The sequence below is a fragment of the Delphinapterus leucas genome, chromosome 17, assembly GCF_059928025.1.
Source record: "Delphinapterus leucas isolate spDelLeu-1000000601 "Yukka" chromosome 17, BTC_Dleu_Yukka2, whole genome shotgun sequence".
Taxonomy (NCBI): Eukaryota; Metazoa; Chordata; class Mammalia; order Artiodactyla; family Monodontidae; genus Delphinapterus; species Delphinapterus leucas.
In genome coordinates, this window is record NC_143145.1 from 19136139 (window position 1) to 19159104 (window position 22966).

The 22966-nt window shown below is 37.1% G+C and overlaps 1 protein-coding gene and 1 non-coding gene across 2 annotated transcripts in view; one reads left to right on the plus strand and one right to left on the minus strand.

Moving 5' to 3' along the window:
• The window catches only part of ENPP2 (ectonucleotide pyrophosphatase/phosphodiesterase 2), a 109697-nt gene that overhangs the window by 33685 nt on the left and 53046 nt on the right, over window positions 1-22966 (plus strand). The window contains 7 exon segments of the mRNA XM_089898791.1: window positions 654-756; window positions 10325-10480; window positions 14852-14977; window positions 17019-17079; window positions 19193-19290; window positions 19505-19584; window positions 20338-20457. Of these exon segments, the coding sequence (XP_089754917.1) occupies window positions 654-756; window positions 10325-10480; window positions 14852-14977; window positions 17019-17079; window positions 19193-19290; window positions 19505-19584; window positions 20338-20457 (744 nt within the window).
• Window positions 9330-9402, minus strand: TRNAE-UUC (transfer RNA glutamic acid (anticodon UUC)). The gene has a single exon. It is a non-coding gene; the product is annotated as a tRNA-Glu (tRNA).

Sequence of the window (22966 nt, forward strand, 5' to 3'; positions counted from 1 at the left end):
GCTCTGTTTCATTTTTATCGGATAAAATGCATTTGGTTTCTTTTTTTAAAACCATGTTTTTAGGAGGGAAGAAAAATGAACATGCAGTGTTATTGGCTACAGCGACATAAGAAACCCTTATGTTACCAGAGGAAACCACATGAAAGTATCTGTGTGTCAGGGGAGGGACAGATAGGGGGTGGAGAGAAGGAGAGGGATATTTCAAGCTTCTTATGCTCAGAGCTGCGATTTGTGAACAAACTGTGATGAAATCAAGCTGTGGACAAATCAGAGGAGCCTGTCAACCTCCCAGGTGGGATTACTTGTAGTTAATAGACTGGACTCAGAGCCCCAAAAAGCAGTGCATTCAGTGTAGGCAAACAGAACACACTGCAAAAGGCTTTCCAAGAACCCTCTGCCATGGCCAGGAGAAACTCCTGCAAGCTGTATCAGGTAGGAGAATGACAGAATGCTAAGGGCAAGCCTTGGTTTTCAGAGCTGCTTCCTGATTTTGAATTTTCTTTTTGTTTCTAAAATGAAGACAACACTGTATGGTGCCTTTGGGAAGTTGTGAGATTGGGTGGTGATGTTGAAGGCATTTGCATTTTGCCTTCCTGGAATTTGATTTAGGCTTCTCTGGCTGCATTGACAATTTGAGCTCTTTATTCCCTTAGGTAATATCCCTGTTCACTTTTGCTGTTGGGGTCAATCTCTGCTTAGGATTCACAGCAAATCGAATTAAGAGGGCAGAAGGATGGGATGAAGGCCCTCCTACAGGTAAGTGTAGCAACTATTCCCATTTTCAATCTTTAAAAAATTTTATACATTGGGTCATCGATGTCAGCTCATTAAGAAATTCATCTTTAAACTGATCTTGCAGTGTAACTACTTTAGTCCTAGATGTCTCTGGAATAAAAGCAGCTCTGTGTATAATTCAGATAGGATAATGTGGTTCAATGAGAGAACATTTATGCTCTCTTCATGCTAGATCACTGGCTGTTTAAGTCTCTGTCCTCTGAAATTTCTAAATGTTAAGATAATATTAAAGCTCTTGTGAATTGACAAGGCTGAAACAGAAGTGGTGAGAACAGGTGCTGGCTTAATATTAAAGATACAGGAATTTGATCGATTGTCATGTGGTATGAGACGTAGTATTTGCTTCCAGAAAGTCCTGACCTAGAGAAAAATAGGAATGGAAGTAAAAAAGGCAGGGAACTCTCTTTGTGAAACTTCAGGGCTATGAGATTAAGATTTACCTAGAACAGGAAAAATATAAAAGAGAGGAAGTGCCTAGAAGAGCTTACAAGATTGAGTTGCACTCACTGATTTTTCTTTTGGACCGAGGAGGGGTAAGTTTTAATAGTGTACCTTGACTTAAGTAATAGAGCTGAAGTGAGAGAGTTTTCTTTCACAATACACTGTGCCATAAGCAGTGTGGGAATTCTTATGACGGAGCTCCTTGTGCAGATGGAGGGGCTCGACTGACCAGGTCTTAAGTAATGAGTTGGTTAATTTCCTGGAAATTGGAGCTGCCGATGGTTTTATGAATAAAAGTTACATATGAAGTCATGGGTACTCTATGGGGCAATCTTTTCTTGACTCTTCCTGACATCTCAGCAGGTTCGTTGGCCTTCCTGTGCATTTTGTGTTTCTCTGCACTGTATTTCTTGACCTGACTCATAAGAGACTCTCACCTGTCTCTGTTTAGCCAGCATGAGCACTTATTAGCCAAGTCATGATCCATACATTGATGGAATACTGAGTCTTCCTTACATCAAGCAAGTAACTTTCGAGTAAGGGTGAAAAAATTATATTAGAAGTAGTTTAGTGAGTCCAAGTGGGGTGTGCTTGGGGTGAAAAGTGAGAAAATAGATCATAAAAAATTGCACCCCTGGGCTTCCCTGGTGGCGCAGTGGTTGAGAGTCCGCCTGCCGATTCAGGGGACACGGGTTCGTGCCCCGGTCCGGGAAGATCCCACATGCCGCGGAGCGGCTGGGCCCGTGAGCCATGGCCGCTGAGCCTGCGCGTCCGGAGCCTGTGCTCCGCAACGGGAGAGGCCACGACAGTGAGAGGCCCGCGTACCGGAAAAAAAAAATTGCACCCCCACGGAGCCAAATGGACAGAATGAGTTGTCTTCTGTTGGGGAAGGGGAGGAAAGTAGATCACTAGGCTGGAGAATTCTGTTTTGATTGATAGCAAATGCTCTCTTCAAAGACTTCTTTTCCAGACAAGTATAACTCCCATTCACACTGACTGTAACTGTTCAGACTGGAAGGGGGGAATTGGATCCTTAGTTTGGTCACGTGGGCAAGCTAACATCTTGAGAGCCCACTGCTGGTTCTTTCCAATGAACCCTAAAGGAACTTTTTTCCTGTATTGTATTAATATATTACTTTGGCTAAAACTGATATTAAAAGTGATTTCCCTGATGAATGTTGTAAAATCAAGTCGCCCATTATTTTCAAAGTTGACTTCTTTGGAAAATGGTCATGAAAGTCCTGGACTGGCACCCCGGATCTGTATCACTTGCTGGGCCGTCTTGGGGAAGTCACTTATGAATTCTGCTTCCTTAGTTGTACGACAAGGCACAGGCCTAGATGATTTTTAATTTTTATTCTGGATTTGAAAAAAAAAAGCCCATGATTCTGTCCACTCTGTTTCATTGCCTTTTGAATGTGTGTGCTCTTTTCAGGAGAACTTGAAAAATATAGACCAGATTTACTAATCCTTGAATATATTTTGTGTATAATAAATTATCTCCATATATTATTAAGAACAACTATAAGAACTAATGAATCAATGCTACTTCTGGAAAAATAATATAATCTAAATTATCATCTATAAATCGAAGTGATCTTAAACATACTACAAAATATTTGCTTCTTGAATTATTTAATTAAATCATTGATTATTTTCAGCCTTTATGGTATCTTCTAAAAAAATTTATTAGTGAAAATTCTACGGCTAAGAAGTATTAGTCTTGGGACACAATGCCATTTAAGTCTGAGTTTTGGGATTTTGGTATACCTGACACTTTTTATTTTAAATTTTCTGTTGATATAGCTTACCGGCTGTCTAGGCACTGTGGATGATTTCTCCTGAATAAAGACCAAGATGTACTTTGGAAACTGAGTGAGAGCATAGTGCAGAGAATTTAAGCATTTTCATCTTTTTAAATGTTATATGTGCCTGAAATGACACATATAGTTGGTTATTCTGTCAGCAAAGCCTACACATCGGAAAACACTGGGTGAACGATTACTTATGTATTAGAACAAGGTACTAGGAGGAAAGGCTGCTACGCTTATTTTCAACAATGCTTTCATGTTCCAGAGAAATCCTGGGAAGCTAGATGCTTCGAGATCTTTCCACCAAATAGAAGGAACATAAAGGGTATTGACATACGGCCAGCTTCAGACTGACCGGAGCAAGACCTCTCATTCACAAGCGTTCAGTTTTTTGTTGAGCAAATGTAGGTCCTCAGAATCCTCACCTGTAGCTGAGAATGTTCTATATTCATGCACACCCTTGCTGCCGTACTACAGACTGAGGTGTTGGAAGTTTCAAGGCTGTGGCAGTGCAAACTGTTATAATTAATTAACTAGCACACTTGTTAGCTGGATTTTTTGTTAGGATGTTGGGATCTATTGGAAATCATGGTAGAATAGGATTTCTTCTACCAGATCATAGAAGATCTATAGATTTATTAGAAGATATGAAATGAGCAGAGGTAATTATAATTCTGTTGGGTAAATGTAATGGGCCATCAGGTAAATGAGATGGCTGGAATAACTTTTCAAAGAGAATGTAAAGAATATGTGCAATTCAGTTTGACATCCTTGTCACATACATCTGATGTAGCCAGCTTGATTTACCTTTAAAATTGCAAGCGAATTTATGTGTATACAAGTGTGTGCGCACTCATGTAATGTGCATATGTGTATGTTTGTGGTGTGGTGGTGGAGTCTATTTCACTGAAGTTGGTGATATGTACTCTTCCAGTCTCCAGGTGGAAATGGGCTATCCTCTGAGAGAAGCAAGTTAATACTTGAAAGACAAAGGGAAATGTATAAGCTTGTGAATAACTGGCTAATACGGACTGGAAAGCTCAGTCCTCATTCTACAATGAAAAGTCACTTAAATGATAGGGTGGCAGCATGTAGGAACTGCATACCTGACATATATCAGTCATTACTCTGCAAGGAAAATTAAGGGGACTATCACGTCATGGGATTTTATGTTAAATCTAGTGTAGAAATCAGAGGGAGTTTAAGTCAATGGAATGAAATAATTTGAATTAGAATTTAAGGAGGGCATGGATTTTTCAGTTCATTGTTAATTGGTGCTTTGGTGCAGTGGTTTTTCATTTATCTTAAAAATGATACGGAATCTTCTATCTTGTTGCATTAACCAGAAATCTCCATCTTCAGTAGAGTTCAAATAGAATATATCTTCCAAGATCATGTCTTAAAAAGAACATCTAAAATTCAGAGCTTATGTACATAATTTGAAAAATCCTTTGTTAATGAAAATGGCATTGTAGTTATAGTCAGATGATCTGAAATTGCAGCTAGGCCTTTGCTAACTCAAGTTAGGCCTAGAGCTCTTCTCTTCCAACCAGGAAAATGGGGGTAATGTTGCCTCTTTATCTGAAAAGATTTTTTAAAACAAAATGCCATGCTAAGACTGATGAGAATATAAAGTGTTAAGTATATGATGATACACTTAATTTACCTCCACTTTTGTTTGAAGGTCAGTGTCTAAATTTTTACCCTATCAAGTTGACAATACCTGCTATATAAAATGATGTTTCATTGTTTGGTAGCAGATTTGTAAATCATTCAGACTTACACTACTGACTACTCTTATAAATGCTATTTGAGTGGTTTATAAGTGAAATTAAAGTCTTAAATTTCATTCAAGTCATCTAGAAATCTGTCTTCTTGTAGTTTATGAGGTCTTTCTACATGAGGATGTTGTATTTAAAAACACATTGAAAGTACAGGTGTTTGAAAACTTCCCAGGTGGACCTATTTATTAAAAAAATTGTCTATGAAATCTGGTTCGGAAGCTATGAAGAGGAGAGAATAGTGATGCCTAAGTAATAGGTATTTATAGATAGTGATGTATTTAGGAAGAAGAGATACAGACATGTAGGCCTGTTTGTAAGTGCTGCTTTCTAAGGGATAAGGTCAAAATGTATGGACACCAAGGGGGGAAGGGGTGGGTGGGATGAACTGGGAGATTGGGATTGACCTATATACACTACTACATAGAAAATAGATAACTAATGAGAACCTACTGTATAGCACAGGGAACTCTACTCACTGCTCTGTGGTGACTTAAATGGGAAGGAAATACAGAAAGGAGGGGATATATGTATAATATAGCTGGTTCACTTTGCTGTACGGCAGAAACTAACACAACATTGTAAAGCAACTATACTCCAATAAAAATTAAAAAAAAAGAAAAACAAACAAACAACAAAAAGAAAAAATGACTTCAGTACAGGAAGGTATGACCAGAAAGAACGAATCATATACTCCAGAAGAGGCATCAGACAGTATTAAATCCTGGAGTTGGGTGGTATCTTGAGTGTCATTCACGTTGTCTGCCTCCTTTCCTTGCATTTTATATTTCAGACAGGGCAGGAAGACACAGGAGAACCAGATCTGTTTCAATGCTCTTGAAAAGGAGGCGACATAACCAGTCTGTTTCATTTCAAGCTTTTACTCTCACTGTCAGGAAATACTAGGGCTGGGAACCATGGAGAATGGGAGGAACAGAGAGGGTGTCATATCACAAACTCTGAATGCAGGAGCAGACAAAACTTAGAAGAATCATCCAGCTTTATGCTGAGCTAAATGTTTTCAAACTTAAATACAGCCTCCTTCACTGGCCATCATCCAAATCTGAAAATTTCCATTTTGCAGAGAGAGTAGAAGGGAAATATGATTGGGACTCCAGGATGAAGTAATGTTTAGGTCACAACTCTTGTCATGAATTAGGTTCTTTCCAATAGTCTAATTAAATTATCAATAGTATTTCTTCTGTATATAAATGACACCAGAATTCCACAATGCTACCTCTGTGTCGATACAGTAAGATGGAATGGTTTAGAAATAAGGTTTTACTTAAAGAAATAAAAATAATTTCACTTGTTTCTCTCAGAATTATGAATTTGAATGAAATAAATCAGGTTTTATATTGGTGTTTTTTTCCTAAATCATGAAATTATGCTTCTGTGAAAAAAAGAAATGTATAACATTGTTTTATGCGTATCATACATGTACATTACACACATATTTTAAAATTTAAAGTCCCTATTTTTAAAAAACTTCCATCTGTGTAGATCTGTAACATTTATTTTTTAAATTCTGGAACAGACTAGTTTCTTTGAAGTAAAATAACGCCATTTAAGTATGTTATTAAATTGGCAAATGCCTCATACAAAATTTCAAACCCCCATTGCACCTAGCACAGATTTCTGACTTGATCCTTTTCAAGTTTTTTGTTTGTTTGTTTGTTTCATTTTGTCATTATCTTTCTTGTTAGTTCTGAGCTTATTAGGTCTGGAAAAGGAAGGCTTTACAGATTTTAGAATTCAGGCAAAGTAAGTCAGAGAATCTTTCCATATTTGATCATTCAATCAGGTATAATAAAAAGAGAAGTCCTAAAATCTGTGCTTAGCCTGGTGTGGGGAGAAGGACATGGGACCTCGGCGTGAAATGAAAAAGCCAGCACATGGGGAAGAATTACAGAACTACAGAAAGAAGCAGCGCTAGAACTTGTTATGAAAGAAGATGGCAGGGACGGAACAGACCCTGGAAAGGCAAAGCGAACTTTGTTCTACTCTATCCCTTTATTTTCTTAGAAAAGTTGCGGCAGTTCAGTTCTTGGGCTCATCGGACTTGAAGAAGTATACGGCTCAATTGTTTATCTTCCTATTTCTCTTCCTGCCATTGTCAGCTGAATCCAAGTCAGCCAAGAATGAATTTTGTCATATGTATCCCTAATCCACATAGGCCCAGGATTTCACTCTCATCTGAAAGCTGCTGGTAACCCAGTCTTGAGTACTTTTATGAGATGTATCTTTGCATTATGAGTGTGAGGGCAAATCTTTCTTAACAAAGCTGTCTTCAGTTTAAGGGTTGGCAAGGAAGATTATAACTGATAGGGGCAAGCTATTGAGGGAAATTCAATTATTTTCAAAGACAAAGTAAGGGATAAACTTAGAGAATAACCAACTTTGTAAGAAAAGAGTAAAAATCACGTTGATAGAATGGATGAAGAAAGGTTTAAAATGGCTAAAATTTTGTACAGATATTTTGAAAGGAAAGAAAGAAAGAAGAAAGAGATTATGATGAGGGGAAAGCAAAGGGCATGAATGGAGGAAAATTTCACATGCAGGCTGGGACGCTATGAAGAAGAGGAGCCAGGACAAGTAAACAACTACAAACAATGTGCCTTTGGATCTCTTCTGATTATCTCAGCTATAAGTGTAGCCAAGCATATTTATGTATGCAGCTCATAGGCATGAATACTACTCAGAATTTATTAGATGGCTGTTGGAATGATTCTGTCTAAGCAGTACCCTTAAAAAAGGAATAATTCAATTATAAGCATTTTTCTTACCTTTATCTTTTTTCTTATCTCTACTATAGGATTTCTCTATTTTTCCTTTTTCTACTTCTCAACCCTCCTCCCCTCATAGCTTCTTAGGGTCCAGCATGCACTGTTGATTGGTTGGCCAAAGTCAATAGAAAAATGTGGTTTAGGAACCAGAGGTAAGGCATTGCATTGGAAACCTGACGTTATTTCTTAAACCGAACTGGTGTGCTTTGTATGTATTTCAAGATCCCAGAATGAACCATACAAAAGCGTTTCACATCTCATGGTCTAGTGAATCTGTTTGCTTTAGTTGAACTGATCTAATGCCATATGGGTGAGGATTGGGTGACTCTGTCTTTAAAGAGGACAAAGAACTAAGGGATGAACAGGATGTTCAGATAAATGGCTTCGGTGAACCTAGAAATGTCATTTAACATCTGTTCTCTCCCTGCCTCTGGTGTTTTGATTTTATAAGTAATGAATACTAATCATAAAAAAATGAAAAATTTGTAAATGTAAATAAGGAAATAAAATTACAAATATCATGTTTTAAATAACATTTGTTAGGATATTTATATATCAATATTATATAACATATACTTTATACACATATGTTCACATGCATGTATACATATATACACGAGAGAGAGAAGTAAGCAAGCAAAAACCCAAAAGGACATTTGTAAAATGTTAGACGTTTCAAACTGCAGAAAAGTAAGAAGTCTCCTTGCTTCTCTCTTTCTCATTTTCCCCAAAGGTAATTCCTGTAAGGAGTTTCTTACAGTGAAAATAAAATGGTTATTCATACTGGCACCGTGTCTCAATGCCTCTGTTCTCACCCTCTGTCTCATCTCGAGCTCTGGCCTCTGTTTTTATTTTATCTTTATCCTTATTGCTTTGGCTCTATTTTTAACACAAAATATATCAATTATATGTACTATTACATAACTGTTACTACTATAACAGTTTTCTGTACTTTGCTGGTTAAAAAAATGTGTTTATCAATTTTGTAGATCTTTCCATATTAGCCTATGCAGATCTGACTCGTTCTTTTTAAGGGCTGGGCAATATTCCATTTATGGAGATAGTGATTCTTTCTTGTACGTGTATCTTGGCAAACTTTTGCAAATATATGTGAGAGATAAATTCCTAGTAGTGGAATTTCTGGGTGAAAAATTCATATGCATTTAATAGTGTTGATAGACACTTCCAAATTGTATAAAATTTTTAATAAAAATTTTCATTCCTAGCAACAGGTATGACACTGCTTATACTTTCCATTCGTCAGAAATTAATTATTTTGTAAGCTAGGATGAGGATCCAGATTAATTTTTCCAGTCAGCCCAGCACTACTTACTGATAAATCTTTTTTTCCCTTCTTGATTAATCCTTCTTTCTTTCTCTGATTTAAAATGTTATTTTCATTATAAAATCACTTCTCTTATATTTGGTCCTATTTCTCATCCTCATGTCCAGCACTGATCTACTTATTTTCTATAACCAATCTGTTTTAATTATTTAACTTCAGAATATATTTTACTTTCTTTTCAGTGTTTTTTGTTTTCATATATTTATTTTTGATAAGCATTTAATATCCTCTCAAGTTTCAAGAATTCCTTTTTGTATTTTTATTGTGATTGCATTGAATCTTTAAGTTTATTTAGGAGGAACTGACATTTTGTTGTTGTTGTTGTTTTGTTTTTGTTTTTTTTGGCTGTGCCATGCCTCTGGGATCTTAGTTCCCTGACCAGGAATTGAACCTGGGTCCTCAGCAGTGAAAGCACAGAGTCCTAACCACTGGACCATCAGGGAATTCCCAACATTTTTGTAATATTGATATTTTTACCTCCAAGTTGGTATGTTTTACCACTTAATTAAATCTTTTAAAATATCTTTTTTTGTAGAGTTTTACTGTGTTCTTCATGTAGGTTCTAAACATCCTATTAAATTTATACCTAGATATTTTACCTTTTAGGTACTATGATGAATGGAACTTCCATTTAATTTTTGAACTTATATTGCCTGTATTTTACAAATTTGTGGAATTTTTATCTCATTGAATTATTTTTTCCTAAAATTTTTAGTCGGTTCTTGAGATTTCTAGATATACAATCATATCATATGAAGATAATGTAGGAGGATTTATGTTTGAAAAGCCGAGACTGTAGAGTTTGTGTTTGTGTAACCCTAGTTATAGGTGTAGATTTTATGGCTGGAAGAGATCTTAAGAGTCTTCTATTCCAATCCCATCTGTTCAGACTGTTCTCAGAACATTTAGGCTCAATTTTCCTTACAAGAGCTATGGATATTTGAATAGGGGAACGAACTCTTCTTTCTAAGTATATACTTCAAAGTTCTGTTCTCTGTTGGCATCACAGCATCCACAGAGAAACTAACCCTCATGTTTGTGGTAATAATCATTGTAAACAGTAGTAAAACCAATAGCCAACATTTGTTACTTTCTACATGGCTGACACCCTGCTCAGTGTTTTGCATGGTTTGTTTCATTTAATTCTCATTGTAACCTCGAGTTGCTTCTATTAATCCTCCACTCTACAGATGAAGAAACTGGAACAAGGAATCTGCTGAAGGTACATAGACGGCAGGTGATGGATCCGGCTGCTCAGTCAGAGTCTGACTGCATCACCGCATTGTATTGCTACACAGGGTCACCCCTCCATAGCAACATAACCCATTCCCTAATCCCATTGCCTTTGTCTCTTGTATCTTGTAGTGTTATCAGACTCCCCCTGGACCAACACCTCTGGATCTTGCAAGGGCAGATGCTTTGAACTTCAAGAGGTTGGACCCCCTGATTGTCGGTGTGACAACCTGTGTAAGAGCTACAGCAGTTGCTGCCATGACTTTGATGAGCTTTGTTTGAAGACAGGTGTGTAACTTTTGAGTCTTCTCTAGCCTTGATTAGATGGCTTAAGACCCCCTGCTGTTGTACACCCTGCCATTGCCATTCTGCTTTGGCCAAACCAAACCGTGAGTTTTAGTTTTGTTTCTTGAATGATTATCAGTTTTATTATGAGCACACCCTATGTGGCTGTTGTGTCCACATAACGCCCACCCAACGATGGTTCTTTGCAGCTGCAGTCATTATTTGCTAGTTTTGGAAGTATTTGTGGCCAGCCTTTTTTTTTCATCTTTATCATTTCTGTCTCTTGCTGTCAATTCCCTCATTCACTGCTAGGATACCTGGGCTGAAACTGTGCACATTCTTAAAGTGTTGGGGTTTTTTTGTTGTTGTTGTTTCAACTTTAATTTTTTTGTTTGCCTGCCCAGTTTCTAATGTTTGTTTTATTTCATCTTATAGTCTACTACTATACTACTTTGATGTCATTCCCTGTTCTCAGTGCAAGTAGAAAATTGTTATGGAATTCTACTCGGGGTCGCGTGCTCAAGGCAGCTCTCAGATCTTCCTCTACAGGTTCCTGACCTTTCTTTACATTTCTTCCCTATTGGAAGAGTCAGTAGAATATACAGGCCTCTGAGTGAATGTACATGAGTTGAGAAGAAGCACTTTGGAGACTCCTGCCATTCTACCTGCTCTGTTTCCAAAGCCTAACACTTTAGAGGAGACTTTTGAGATACCTTGTAGGCTATCCATCATGCCTCTGGGCAACATCACGTTCAAACTTTCTGGGAAAGGTGATGAGCAACCCTGCTCTTAACACCATTAGATACAATGATTCTACAGCTCTCTTGATAAATTATTACCTGTTTGCAGACATTTATGGTTAGATGATTCTTTCAAAAATCTGACTTATATTATCATTAACATTAGTCTGAGTTTTCTAATGACATCATGAGAAACAGAGACATTACTCTCCTTTACTAAAGAAATAGCCGCTGATTTACATGAAAACGTATGTCAACCCCCTTACTAGTTCTGATTTGTTTGTTTTCCGCCCCAGATAATAAGAATTTTATTAGGCTGTTTTTTTGCATAATACATTTTCCAAACATTTGGCCATTTTTTGGGTTACTTTCCTTTGGAACTTCTCCCAGCTTCCTTAGTTGTGGGTTTGTAAACTTAAATGCTGAGAAGCTTGTAACCTGAATATATGGATGGAACAGATGTTCCAGGAGAGTTTTTGGCTCTAAAGTGTTATTTCAAACAAGCGGTCTGTATTTGCTTGGCACTGAGGAACTAACTAATGTTGTGTGTTTCCTCTCTACCTTGAGTATCTTGTCCCTGACACGTCATCTCAGCCCTCCAGATTCCTGATCTTGGAGCTCCTTGCAAAGTTTAATGGATCTCCTGCCTTTAGGTTAGCTCTCTCTGAATGTAGCTCATGCCTTTCTTCCCAAGTTTAATAAATATGGGTTATAATAACACTTTAAAGTAGTTCGTTTCCCTGTGGAAATGAACAAGGCCAAATGTGGAAGAATAAAATATAAAATAATAACAAAAGGTTGAAGGAGCAAACAGAAATGTCTGAGATTCTACTATGCTGACACAGCACTCTCTAGAGATAAGCACAATCAATGTTTCAATGTAAACTCTGAGACTGGGTGTGTGTTTAGAATGTGTGTACACATTTATACATGTGTGTATTTATGCCTGTGTGAGGTGTATCTGTATTTGTGTAACTTTGTACACATCCCCCTTTTGAATGCCTACATTGTATTCTATTGGACAGATGCAGCCTACTTCATTGAGTAACTGATCAGCATTTATGGTTTGGTAATTTTTGCTATTATGAGCAATGTATCAATGAATATTTTTCATACATATTCATATTTTTGCCTATTTTCCTTGAGATAAATTCTGAGGAATGGGATTTGGGGATCAAAGCGTATATGCATTTTAAAAATTTAAATATATATTACAGAATTACACTTCTCAAAGTTGATATTTCTCTCAAAGGGCACAAGAGCTTTTCAGCACTCCCTTTTCAGCATATTCTCATTTTAAATAATATTTTTCTGATAGGTAACTTTCTTGTTATCCAATAAAGTTCAATGTTTTTTGTGTTTATTCCCATATTTGCTTTGAAAATTATACAGCTGACTGAATCATACCTTACTTGTAGTTCACTGAATTTTTAAAAATTTCATTCTTATACAAAGTTAGTAATTTCTCAATAAACCTAGCTTGTTAATAGTGATGCTGTTTTGTGAGCAAAGGGATTTTCTTATGGAACTAGGGAGGAATAAGCTAGGAGAGGAATACTGTTTGATAGAGTTATCTCTGAATTGAGGAAAAGGACTCGCATGACCTCTATCAGTCAAAGTAACCTTGGAAAATTGCTAACCATTGGGAATAGCATACCTTGGGCGAGAGAATTCCAAGCATTTATTCTGGTTGGGAAGAGAAGGCAGTGGAAATAGGGGATATTAAAAAAAAATCAGAGAATGGAATCAGGATGCAAAGGTAATTCTAAAAGAATGGAAACTAGACAGTAGTTGTGTTGTTTTCTAGTATGGCAGCTATTATCCCCTTATCCATTTATTCACATAGCTGTAGTATCTCTAGGTAGAATATTATTAAGGAGCAGCACTGCTTTCTTTTCTTTTTTTAAATTTAATTTAATTTACTTTTTATACAGCAGGTTCTTTTTTTTTTTTTTTTTGCGGTACACGGGCCTCTCACTGCTGTGGCCTCTCCTGTTGCGGAGCACAGGCTCCGGACGCGCAGGCTCAGCGGCCATGGCTCACAGGCCCAGCCGCTCTGCGGCATGTGGGATCTTCCCGGACCGGGGTACGAACCCGTGTCCCCTGCATTGGTAGGCGGACTCTCAACCACTGCGCCACCAGGGAAGCCCCAGCAGGTTCTTATTAGTTATCTATTTTATACATATTAGTGTATAGATGTCAGTCAGCACTGCTTTCTAAAATCATTGCTTTCCACTTATGACATGTTTTAAGAGGTGAAGACCTGAAGTGTCCTTTAGCTCAGAGAAGCGTTTCTTGACCATTCTATGTCAAGTAGACCGGGCCCACCCCTGTCACTCACTATCCATGCCATCCTGTTATTTCCTTCACAGCACTTAGCACACGCTGAAATCATCTCATTGACTAGTTTACTTGCTTATGGTCTGTCTTTCCCAATTGGAATGGAAGCTCCATGAAGACAAGACCTTGTTCTTCACTACCTCCCCAGCACCTAGAACACGGAAAATATAGTAGATGTATTTACTGAATAAATGAATTAACTCTGAAGTTTCTCAATACAGCAACCCCAAATTTAAAGAGTCATATTTTATTTTCATGGTAATTCTCAATTAGATTGAATAAATGTTCATGGACTACCTGGCGTGTGCCAGGTAGATAGACTCAGGTACTGGGGATATAGCGGTGAAAGGAGAGATGTGATTTTTCCTTCCATGGAGCTTACAGTCTAGCAGGTGAAAAGTCACACAAAAAGTACAGCACACTCTTTAAAATAAAAATATTACTTTTCCGAAGATATTTTCTTGGTAGAGTTGAGTGTGAGCTCCCAATCAAGTATGCTCAGATAGAAATCTGTAACCTAGCGATTGACCTCCTTGAAAAAAGGGCTCTGACCTCTGATTGTGGGTAGGGCCACGGTTTGGTCAATGCTTAGAGCTGTGAACATTTTTAGTATACCTTTATACTCTTCATATCTGTTTAGGACTTTAACCCCCAAGTGCATCTTATAGCAGGTAGAGGCCATTTAGTTGCACTATTATTTTTTTTAACCTTTTAATTTTACATTAGAGTGTAGTTGATTTACAATATTGTGTTTGTTTCAGGTATACAGCAAAGTGATTCAACTATACATATGCATGTATCTATTCTTTTTCAAATTCTTTTCCCATTTAGGTTGTCACATAATTTGAGCAGAGTTCCCTGTGCTGTACAGTAGGTCCTTGTTGCACTATCATTTGTATTTAAATCAAGCTGATTAAAGTTTAAATAAAGCTACTTGGGAAATTAAGAGTCCAGCTATAGCAACTATGCCTACAATGGTAGGTATCTCTATCACAAACCTTACACACTATACATTGTATTGGGTCATTTAGGACAGTTGGCAAATGGTTAAGGGTTTCATTTTTCCAAAGGAGCCCAGTGGCATTTGGCTTTGTACTCTGATTTGAAAAATTAAAACTCCATCCTATTTGTAAGTCCTCCAACTATCATCTAGGCCTCAGGCCAACTCTAATTTCACAAGCAGATTAAATGATGTGGGATTTTAGCTCTTTTTCTTGGCAAACGTTGTAAGCAATTGTGGCCTCTTTTATTTGGTTTGTGTGAAGCAGTGAGTGTCCTGTTGTGCCGATTTCAGCTGGCGGCTGGGAGTGCACTAAGGACAGATGCGGAGAAGTAAGAGATGAAGACAATGCTTGTCACTGCTCAGAGGACTGCTTGGCCAGGGGAGACTGCTGTACTAATTACCAAGTGGTTTGCAAAGGTACATGTTTCCTTGGGTTGGCTTGATCTTTAAAAGAATAAAAACTGGAGATGTTTGAAGACACCTTGGATATTGTGGATATATCACCTTGGATATGGGCTTGGGAGGCAGGAATGAGTTGTCCTTCCTAATTTCTCATGCTTCTTTCTTAGTTTTGCTTCTCTGCATTTCACTGATCTGAAATAACAAGGAAATAACCCCAAGTTCCATAATTAGATACAGCCGGAATAATGAGGAGATTTCTAAAAGAGTTCCTGCCTTGGTCCTAGGTCAGGTTTCCTAGAAGCAGAGCCTGAGACAGGAATTCTGTGTATGGAATTTATTGGAAGAGTGCCCTGCAAGAAAACCATATAAGGGAGCAGGGGATGTGGGAGAGGGGAAAGCAAGCAAGGATGTGGCCTCAGGGGAGGTCTCACCTTGGTCTGCTCTACTGCGGGCTCTGGAAAGTAAATCCCAGAGTCCTTACCTTTGAGGCAAGGGGCATGGCTTTTGTACTCACTGGCTGTAAGCTGTAAGGCAAAGCACCAGCAGCAGCATGGGGATGGGGTACTAGCTGCTAAAGGGGATGGGACACCAATAGCTCCTGCTATACCCCAAAGCCATACATGCATGTGTGCTGACTTTGTGTGGCTGAGTGTCAAATATGATGGTTTCATTCCAATAATAAATACTACTCAATGGACTGCCAAACATATAAAAATATGCAGTTTCTGTCTTTAAGGATTTTTAAGTCACCATGGCACCCACTTCTAAAGTTAATGGAAGGATCCAAGGATCTTTGTGTAAAGTTTGCAAGTCATTTTTTAGTGTCTAAATTAAGTCCTCTTCCTAGCTGTGACATGGAACATTTAAATAGAGTTTCTGTTCAAATATTTTGAGGGAAAAGCAAATCAGTTCTGAAATATGCATAGTGTTTATTTATGGCAAGACATACTGCTTGAATGCTGAGTTTGAAAATTTTTCCTACCCCAGATGATTATTGGAACTGTTGATAAAGCATAAAACTCGTTGAGAATTTATTTCCTTTTCCCTTTTATTTCCCTAGTAAATGTACCAATAAGCCACAAATGCTATTAGAAGAGAAAATAAAGTCCTAAGTATCACTGGTCGTTGAATCATGAAATGCTGGCTTTTGCTGGTTTAAAATTCTAGCTGCAGTACTTTTGTAGGGCCCATTTGTACGCCTGGGTTATTACACGTGTGGTAAAGCTTCCCTATTTTAAGGAGCATGGTACTTACACAATTGTCAGTAGTTAGATTCTTATTGACCAGGGAGATCTCCAGTGCTCTTTACATGGGAGCAATTTCTCCAAAGTCTTGGTCACAAATGTTACTTATGTTCAAGACATATGCTTTTTTTTGTTTTAGGAGAACTTAAAGCAAATGCTTTTTGATAATTTTCATTTTCTCCAAAGTAAGCTTCATTTTGTATCTAAGCTCTTTTCTGTTCTCTATTCTTGGTGGCAGTAACTCAAGAAAGACATAGCTTTATGCTTCCAGATCTTAGTGGAAGATAAAAGTGAAAGATAGCATTGGTTTTTATTCCTCAGTGTAAGGGCTGTACACGGATCCATTGGCAAATAACCTCTCTATTGCAATATTCCATCTATCATCTCTGAGTAGCCTAAATCTTTTTCCCCAACTAAAGGGAAGTTGTGCCATGTTTTCTACGGCTATGAGATGTTTGGTGGCCTAGGAAAAAATGTTCTGTCTAATGACCAAACAGTTTATTTCTGGAGGGAAACAAACATGGAATTTTGTTCACTGACGCCACTGGTGTTTTTATCTACAAACCATTTAGACTCGGAAGGCTCAAATAAACACCACTTGGGGTTATTAAATCTAGACTTTCCCATCATGTATGGGTGTAGTTTAGTAAGCCAAAACAGACACTAGGCTTTATTTCAGAAGTTCTTTTTAGATGGCGTCCCATAAACAGTGAGTATCAAACGGGACACAGGTCCTGCAATTATACACTTCAAGGCTCTGGATGATATTTATAATTAGATTCATCAAAAAGTCTACCCATTTTTCCTTACAGGAGAGTCACATTGGGTAGATTATGACTGTGAGGAAATAAAGGCCCCAGAATGTCCTGCAGGGTGAGTGCATTTTATGAATATTATACAGTTTTAAATATTTATTGATAAAATATCACAGGCTATGGATGGGTAAATGGTTAAAAACAATGTAAAACTGAAATCCTCTTATATAGGCAAACTTATGAGTACTTCTGAGTAATTTACCAGTCGAATGCTGGAATGTACATCTTGAAGTAGGGAATTAAAAAAATTTTTTTTCTCCTATCACCTGCACATATCAGAGACTGAATATCCTCTGTATCTCACCTTAGCTGAAGATTTTACGAAGTATATATAAATAATGCTGAAGAAGAAAAGAAACATTTCTGGCAGTGATTTGGTTTGTTTTCCTGTGTTTTTTCCTGAAGTGCTGCTTTTGCTTTTTGTTTTTTTGGTGACGGTAGTGGTGGTGGGGTGGCTGAAGGGAGGACTACAGAATGTCTCGAAAATATTATCCACGATGGTAACTCCTACCAGATGCTACAGAAACTTGACAAACCACTACAGCCCTGCTTTGCTGGGCTACAGCCAAACTTGAGTGACACCCCACAGCTCAAGTGGGACCAGCATAAGACACTTATTACGCCTTCCAGGAAACTGTTGCAAATTCATGGACCCTTAAAATGCCTGGCAGAAAATAAAATGTTCTACAAATGTGTTTTCATGAATGTATTTGATCGAGTGTCTTTTTGTTTTAGGCAGCACAGCCTGGGACACAAAATCCAAGAATTTAAATATTTTTATTTTTGTCTCCTTTTTAACTTTCATGAGCTACTTGAACTTCTTTGGACTTTTAGAATGGGATGGCAATAGTTTCTGAATGTTTAAAATGTGTTCAGTTATTTTGGAGGTGAAAGCAGTCTATGTGGTAGAAGCGTTAAATTGTAATAGTTATGATAATAATGAACTCATATAGTATTGTTCTAAGTTCTTTATATGTGACTCTATTTTAAATGAGTCATTTAAAATATGCCTCATTTGGGACTTCCCTGGTGGTCCAGTGGTTAAGATTCTATGCTCCCAATGCAGGGGGCCCGGGTTCGATCCCTGGTCAGGGAACTAGATCCCGCATGCTGCAACTAAAGATTCTGCATGCCGCAACTAAAAAGATCCTGCATGCCGCAATGAAGATCCCGCGTGCCGCAACTAAGACCCAGCGCAGCCAAATAAATAAATAAATATTTTTTAAAATGGCTCATAAGAAATGTAGCTTCAAGTAAATTCAAGCCCGTGCTTGCTGAATTATCTTCAAACTGTTAGAAACAGTTTTGCACATAGTTTAGCGTTCTCAAGTCTGATCAAACAACTGTATCTTTAGAATATAACAAAAGGCCTATTTCATCAGTCCTGCCCTAGTTAGGTGGATAGTCTAGTTCTTTATTGATTGAGTTTTAGATCTTCAACAGTTTTAATTATTTTTGAAATTATTTTGTAATTAAACTTAAAATAATTTTTGTATAAGTATTTAGTTCCAGTGACAGGAGTACTACTGCTATTAATTTCATCTCCCTCCCTTCCTCCCTCCCTCCCTCCCTCCCTCCCTTCCTTCCTTCCTTCCTTTTTTCTTGTATGTGATAAATATTTGTTGAAGCCCTACTATGGGTCCACAAAATAAAAAGATGAATAAGACACAAACTGTGCTTTGAAACGAGTGAGGAAGGTAAACGTGTTAATATAGCAATATAATATAGTATAATGTATATATGAATGATAAAAGAGGTATTAATTAATATCTTAAAAGGATTTAGAAGCATGACACCTAATACTATGAAAGAGGAAATCTTAAGCTGAATTTTAAAGAATGAATAGGAGTTTTTCAGGTAGCAAACGGGAGAATCAATATTCCAGGCAAATATAGCAGCTTTTTACATTGTGAAAAACCTTGTTTGCAGTGCAAGAGGCAGCAGTGGAGAAAGTACATTAGGGGAAATCTGGAGTCCAGTCCGTTCCCTGGTCATTTAACTCTGCACTTAAGTTGCCACAAATGTTATGTGGCTAGAAGCCCAGGCTTGTACAGATATCCTCACTTGAAGTTTCATCTTGGAAACCCTCGGTTCCAATTATTGAGAATGACTAGGCATAAAGCAAAGCTGTGACAATAATTTTTCTAAAGCTTAATGTGTTACTGTTTAAGGTTTGTTCGCCCTCCGTTAATCATCTTCTCTGTGGATGGTTTCCGTGCATCGTACATGAAGAAAGGCAGCAAGGTCATGCCTAACATTGAAAAACTAAGTAAGTCATTTTCATACTGTGTTCTTATCTGTAATCCATGATCTGCCCAGTAGCCACTTAGCTGTCGGTTTTGAGATGTATGGACACATGACTTTACCATTTGAAGTTCAAAAGTGAAGGTAGCACATGTCTTTGCTCATTTATAGAGTGGATTTGCATACATGAGGTGATTCCTGGTTGTTCTCTTGCTCTAATACCTGAATTCTGTTTCTAGGGTCTTGTGGCACTCACTCTCCCTACATGAGGCCCGTGTACCCGACAAAAACTTTCCCTAACTTATACACTTTGGCCACTGTAAGTATTTTTTCAAGTGGTGTAGATTCAAAGCGCTGATTTCATCCTGAAATGACTTAGAGAGATTTAAAAAACATGTTCCTTAGTGTTCAAAGAAAATCTTTCTCTTTTTCATCTTACCTGTATCAGTTGTTTATAGTAAATGCCTTTTACAACTTTGTGGATGACTGAACTTCGTTGCAATTTTAAAACCTTTTTTTTTTTTTCAGCTGCAGTTCTGTCTGCATATATACATTCAACCTCTCAAATACCACAGGAGCTATTCTTTATTTTCTGAATTTTCAAATAAAAAATGTTGACTTCAGAGCTGCTATGTTTAAATTTTCAGATACTCCCAATTCTACCTTGCTTTCTTCTTTAAAAAATATAATTTATTTATTTATTTTTGGTTTGGAGTAGAAATAGAACCTAGGAAAAAGGAATAGTGTATTTAGAAACTTTGGAGGCACATAAGTAAATTTCATTCTAAGGGGTAATTTATTGTAATAAAAATTATTGTCATCGTATTAAATGCAACAGTTAAAAAACATCCCAGTATTAAATTTCTCATAATCATGTCAAGTTTCACAGATGGCTTATAATTAGTCCATAGATAATATTCCTGTTTGCTAAGACAGACACGTATAGAGGTTATATATGTCTTATATAAAATTGGAAATTAAATATTGTTATAAAACCTTCTATGATAAGAAAATTTATGATAGAACTATTATGTGTAGATTATTTTGACAATAAATTTGCTTTTCCACAAAGGGGCTATATCCAGAATCACATGGAATTGTTGGCAATTCAATGTATGATCCTGTATTTGATGCCACTTTCCATCTTCGAGGGCGAGAGAAATTTAATCATAGGTGGTGGGGAGGTCAACCGGTGAGTTTTGCATTTTTTTGTGTGTCTGTGCCTTGAAACATTTCACCCACCCCCAAATTTGTTACCTGTTGAAAAGATGCATTTAATTTCCTCATACTTGGCAATGTTTCTGTCTTTTGATATTGTATATATATATATGTGTGTATGTGTGTACATAATATATGTGTATCTATATGTGCATATAATATGTATGTGCATGTGTATTATGTATATATACGTATGTGTTAACATATGTGTGTATGCAATGTATATATACTGTATATACATATGTTTATACATGTGTGTATGTGTATGTGAGGTTATTATTATAAAAGTGTGCGATGATAGGGATCTCCATTAGGGTGACAGTGGTAGAAATGGTGACATAGGGGTAACTTTCAGAAATATTTTGAAGAAGGAATACTCAGATCTTATTGATTTACTAGATTTGTGGACACAATGAAAAAGAAGTGAATGACATGACTGCCACAAAAATTTAGCCCAAGCGCCATATGATCAGGAACAGGGAAACTTGCCGGGAAAAAAAAATCTCAATGAAACCCACAGTAAATTTATGAATTCTTCTGTTTAATCCATTTTTTAAAAAATCTTGGAAGTTACGTATAAGTGGAATCTACCTTGGTTCTGGACCAGCAGATCGATACTTTGAAAGAAATCATCCTATTTAGTTCAGATCAAATGGCTGGGCAGAAAGTAAAAAGGGATATAGGTGGCTTTCTGCACAATATTTTTCCTGTGACTGTGTGTATGTGTACGGTCAGGCAGCTTGCTTTGGTCAGAGGTGAGCAAAGCAGCAACATAAATCCACAGCTGTTTAATGTGCAGAATTGAACTAAGTGCACGTGACCCTGGGTAGAAGGATCCGAATCCCCGTAGGAACACATCCCAGTACACACAGTCAATCAGAAACACGTAGAAGAAGGATGGCAAATGGTTCCATCTCATGTCTACTCTGACTGGGGGCCACGGCTCCCTGGAACACTGGTGGGAAGAGGGGCTGGGAGGCTTTTGTGCAATCTGCCATGGCATGAAGAGTGGGCAGTCTGCACATATCCACGTACTTACCATCCCCAAATGATCTCCTACCTGGAAATGTTTGCTTCAGTCTATGAGCTAAATAGAGAATATAAAGTATGAAAAAAATGGTATTGCTCTTTGAGAAAAGGTCATATATGACAAAAAAATTCATATTGCATAATCAGTATTCATGGTTAAATATGGGCTATTCATTTAAAAAAAAGTTGGAAGACTTGTATATCTGTAGAAGTGTTTCTTTCTATCAGAGGTTCTGATTCTGCCGTCTTTATTCAGGCTAGACTCCCAGAAGTCTGTGATGTCTTACATTGTAAGCAAAGTGAAATTTGTTTACAATGTGGATTTCCCAAACAAAGTTTGTGATAGAGGAAGATTTTAGGTATAAATAAAATAATTGAAATTTGAGTTCTGTCAAGAGCTGTTGCTAGTTGGTGTTTTATATTAATTTTGTCATGGAAGCAAACTTGCTTGAAGAACCACAAAGGATATAAATAGTAATTTTATCAAATTGGATCACCTTCCACTGGGTGTGGATATTAGGCTTCCTCTGGGTTGGCATGACTCAGAAGATGAGTCCACATATTCATTAACTCCTGCAGAAACAGAGCAGACGGAAAGCTGTGAACCTGCTCAATGAAGTGAAGTCTGTTTTAACCCTGTTTGCCTGTTTGCTCACTAACTCTCTAAGTCGACACATTTCACTAAGTTTAGTAATTCCCTAGTGCTGACGGAGATTTGCACTGAAACTGATTTGTGTTTCTGTCTATCTTCTTGAACAAGATGCCACCATAAGAAATCCAAGGAGCACAGTAGATATCATTTAAAAACATGTTTTATAGAAACTTGGCACGTAGGAATAATATATGGACAGGAACTATAAGAAACTACAGTATGAGTATAAGAAATTATAAAAGTGCTATAAGAAAAGATGAGCCTTAATAAATACTCCTTAAGCATAAGAGGCTTATATAATTCACAGTGAAAAAATAATTGGAGTAGAGAAAATATTTATAAAAATCTTAAACAGGTAATTAAGTCAAACAACGTATTTTTTACTGAGTGATTAAACCATGAAAGACATTTGGCTAAATAATATATGAGTCCTATTAAATGGTGAATAAGAACCATTCTTATTCTAGTTTGAAATCTTATATATGACATGAGGCATTTGTAGTGTCCATTCAATTTGAATTACACCATTCAACTTCCAAAAATAATTTCTATAATTTAATTTTATTTTTAAAACCCTGATATAGCCACTTTAGCAAAGTTGAGTCTGCTTTTAATTTGTTAATCTTCAGAATGCACTATTAAAAGTTGTCATTCACTGTGTGACCCTACATTTCTCCTACATATTATAATGGGATTCCTTTTCATGTTGTTGTTTTGAAGCTATTTACTTTTTTCTCATTACAAAAGTATGTTCCATACTCTTAACAGAGTGCCATAAGTGTGTTTGTTTCTTTGAAAAATC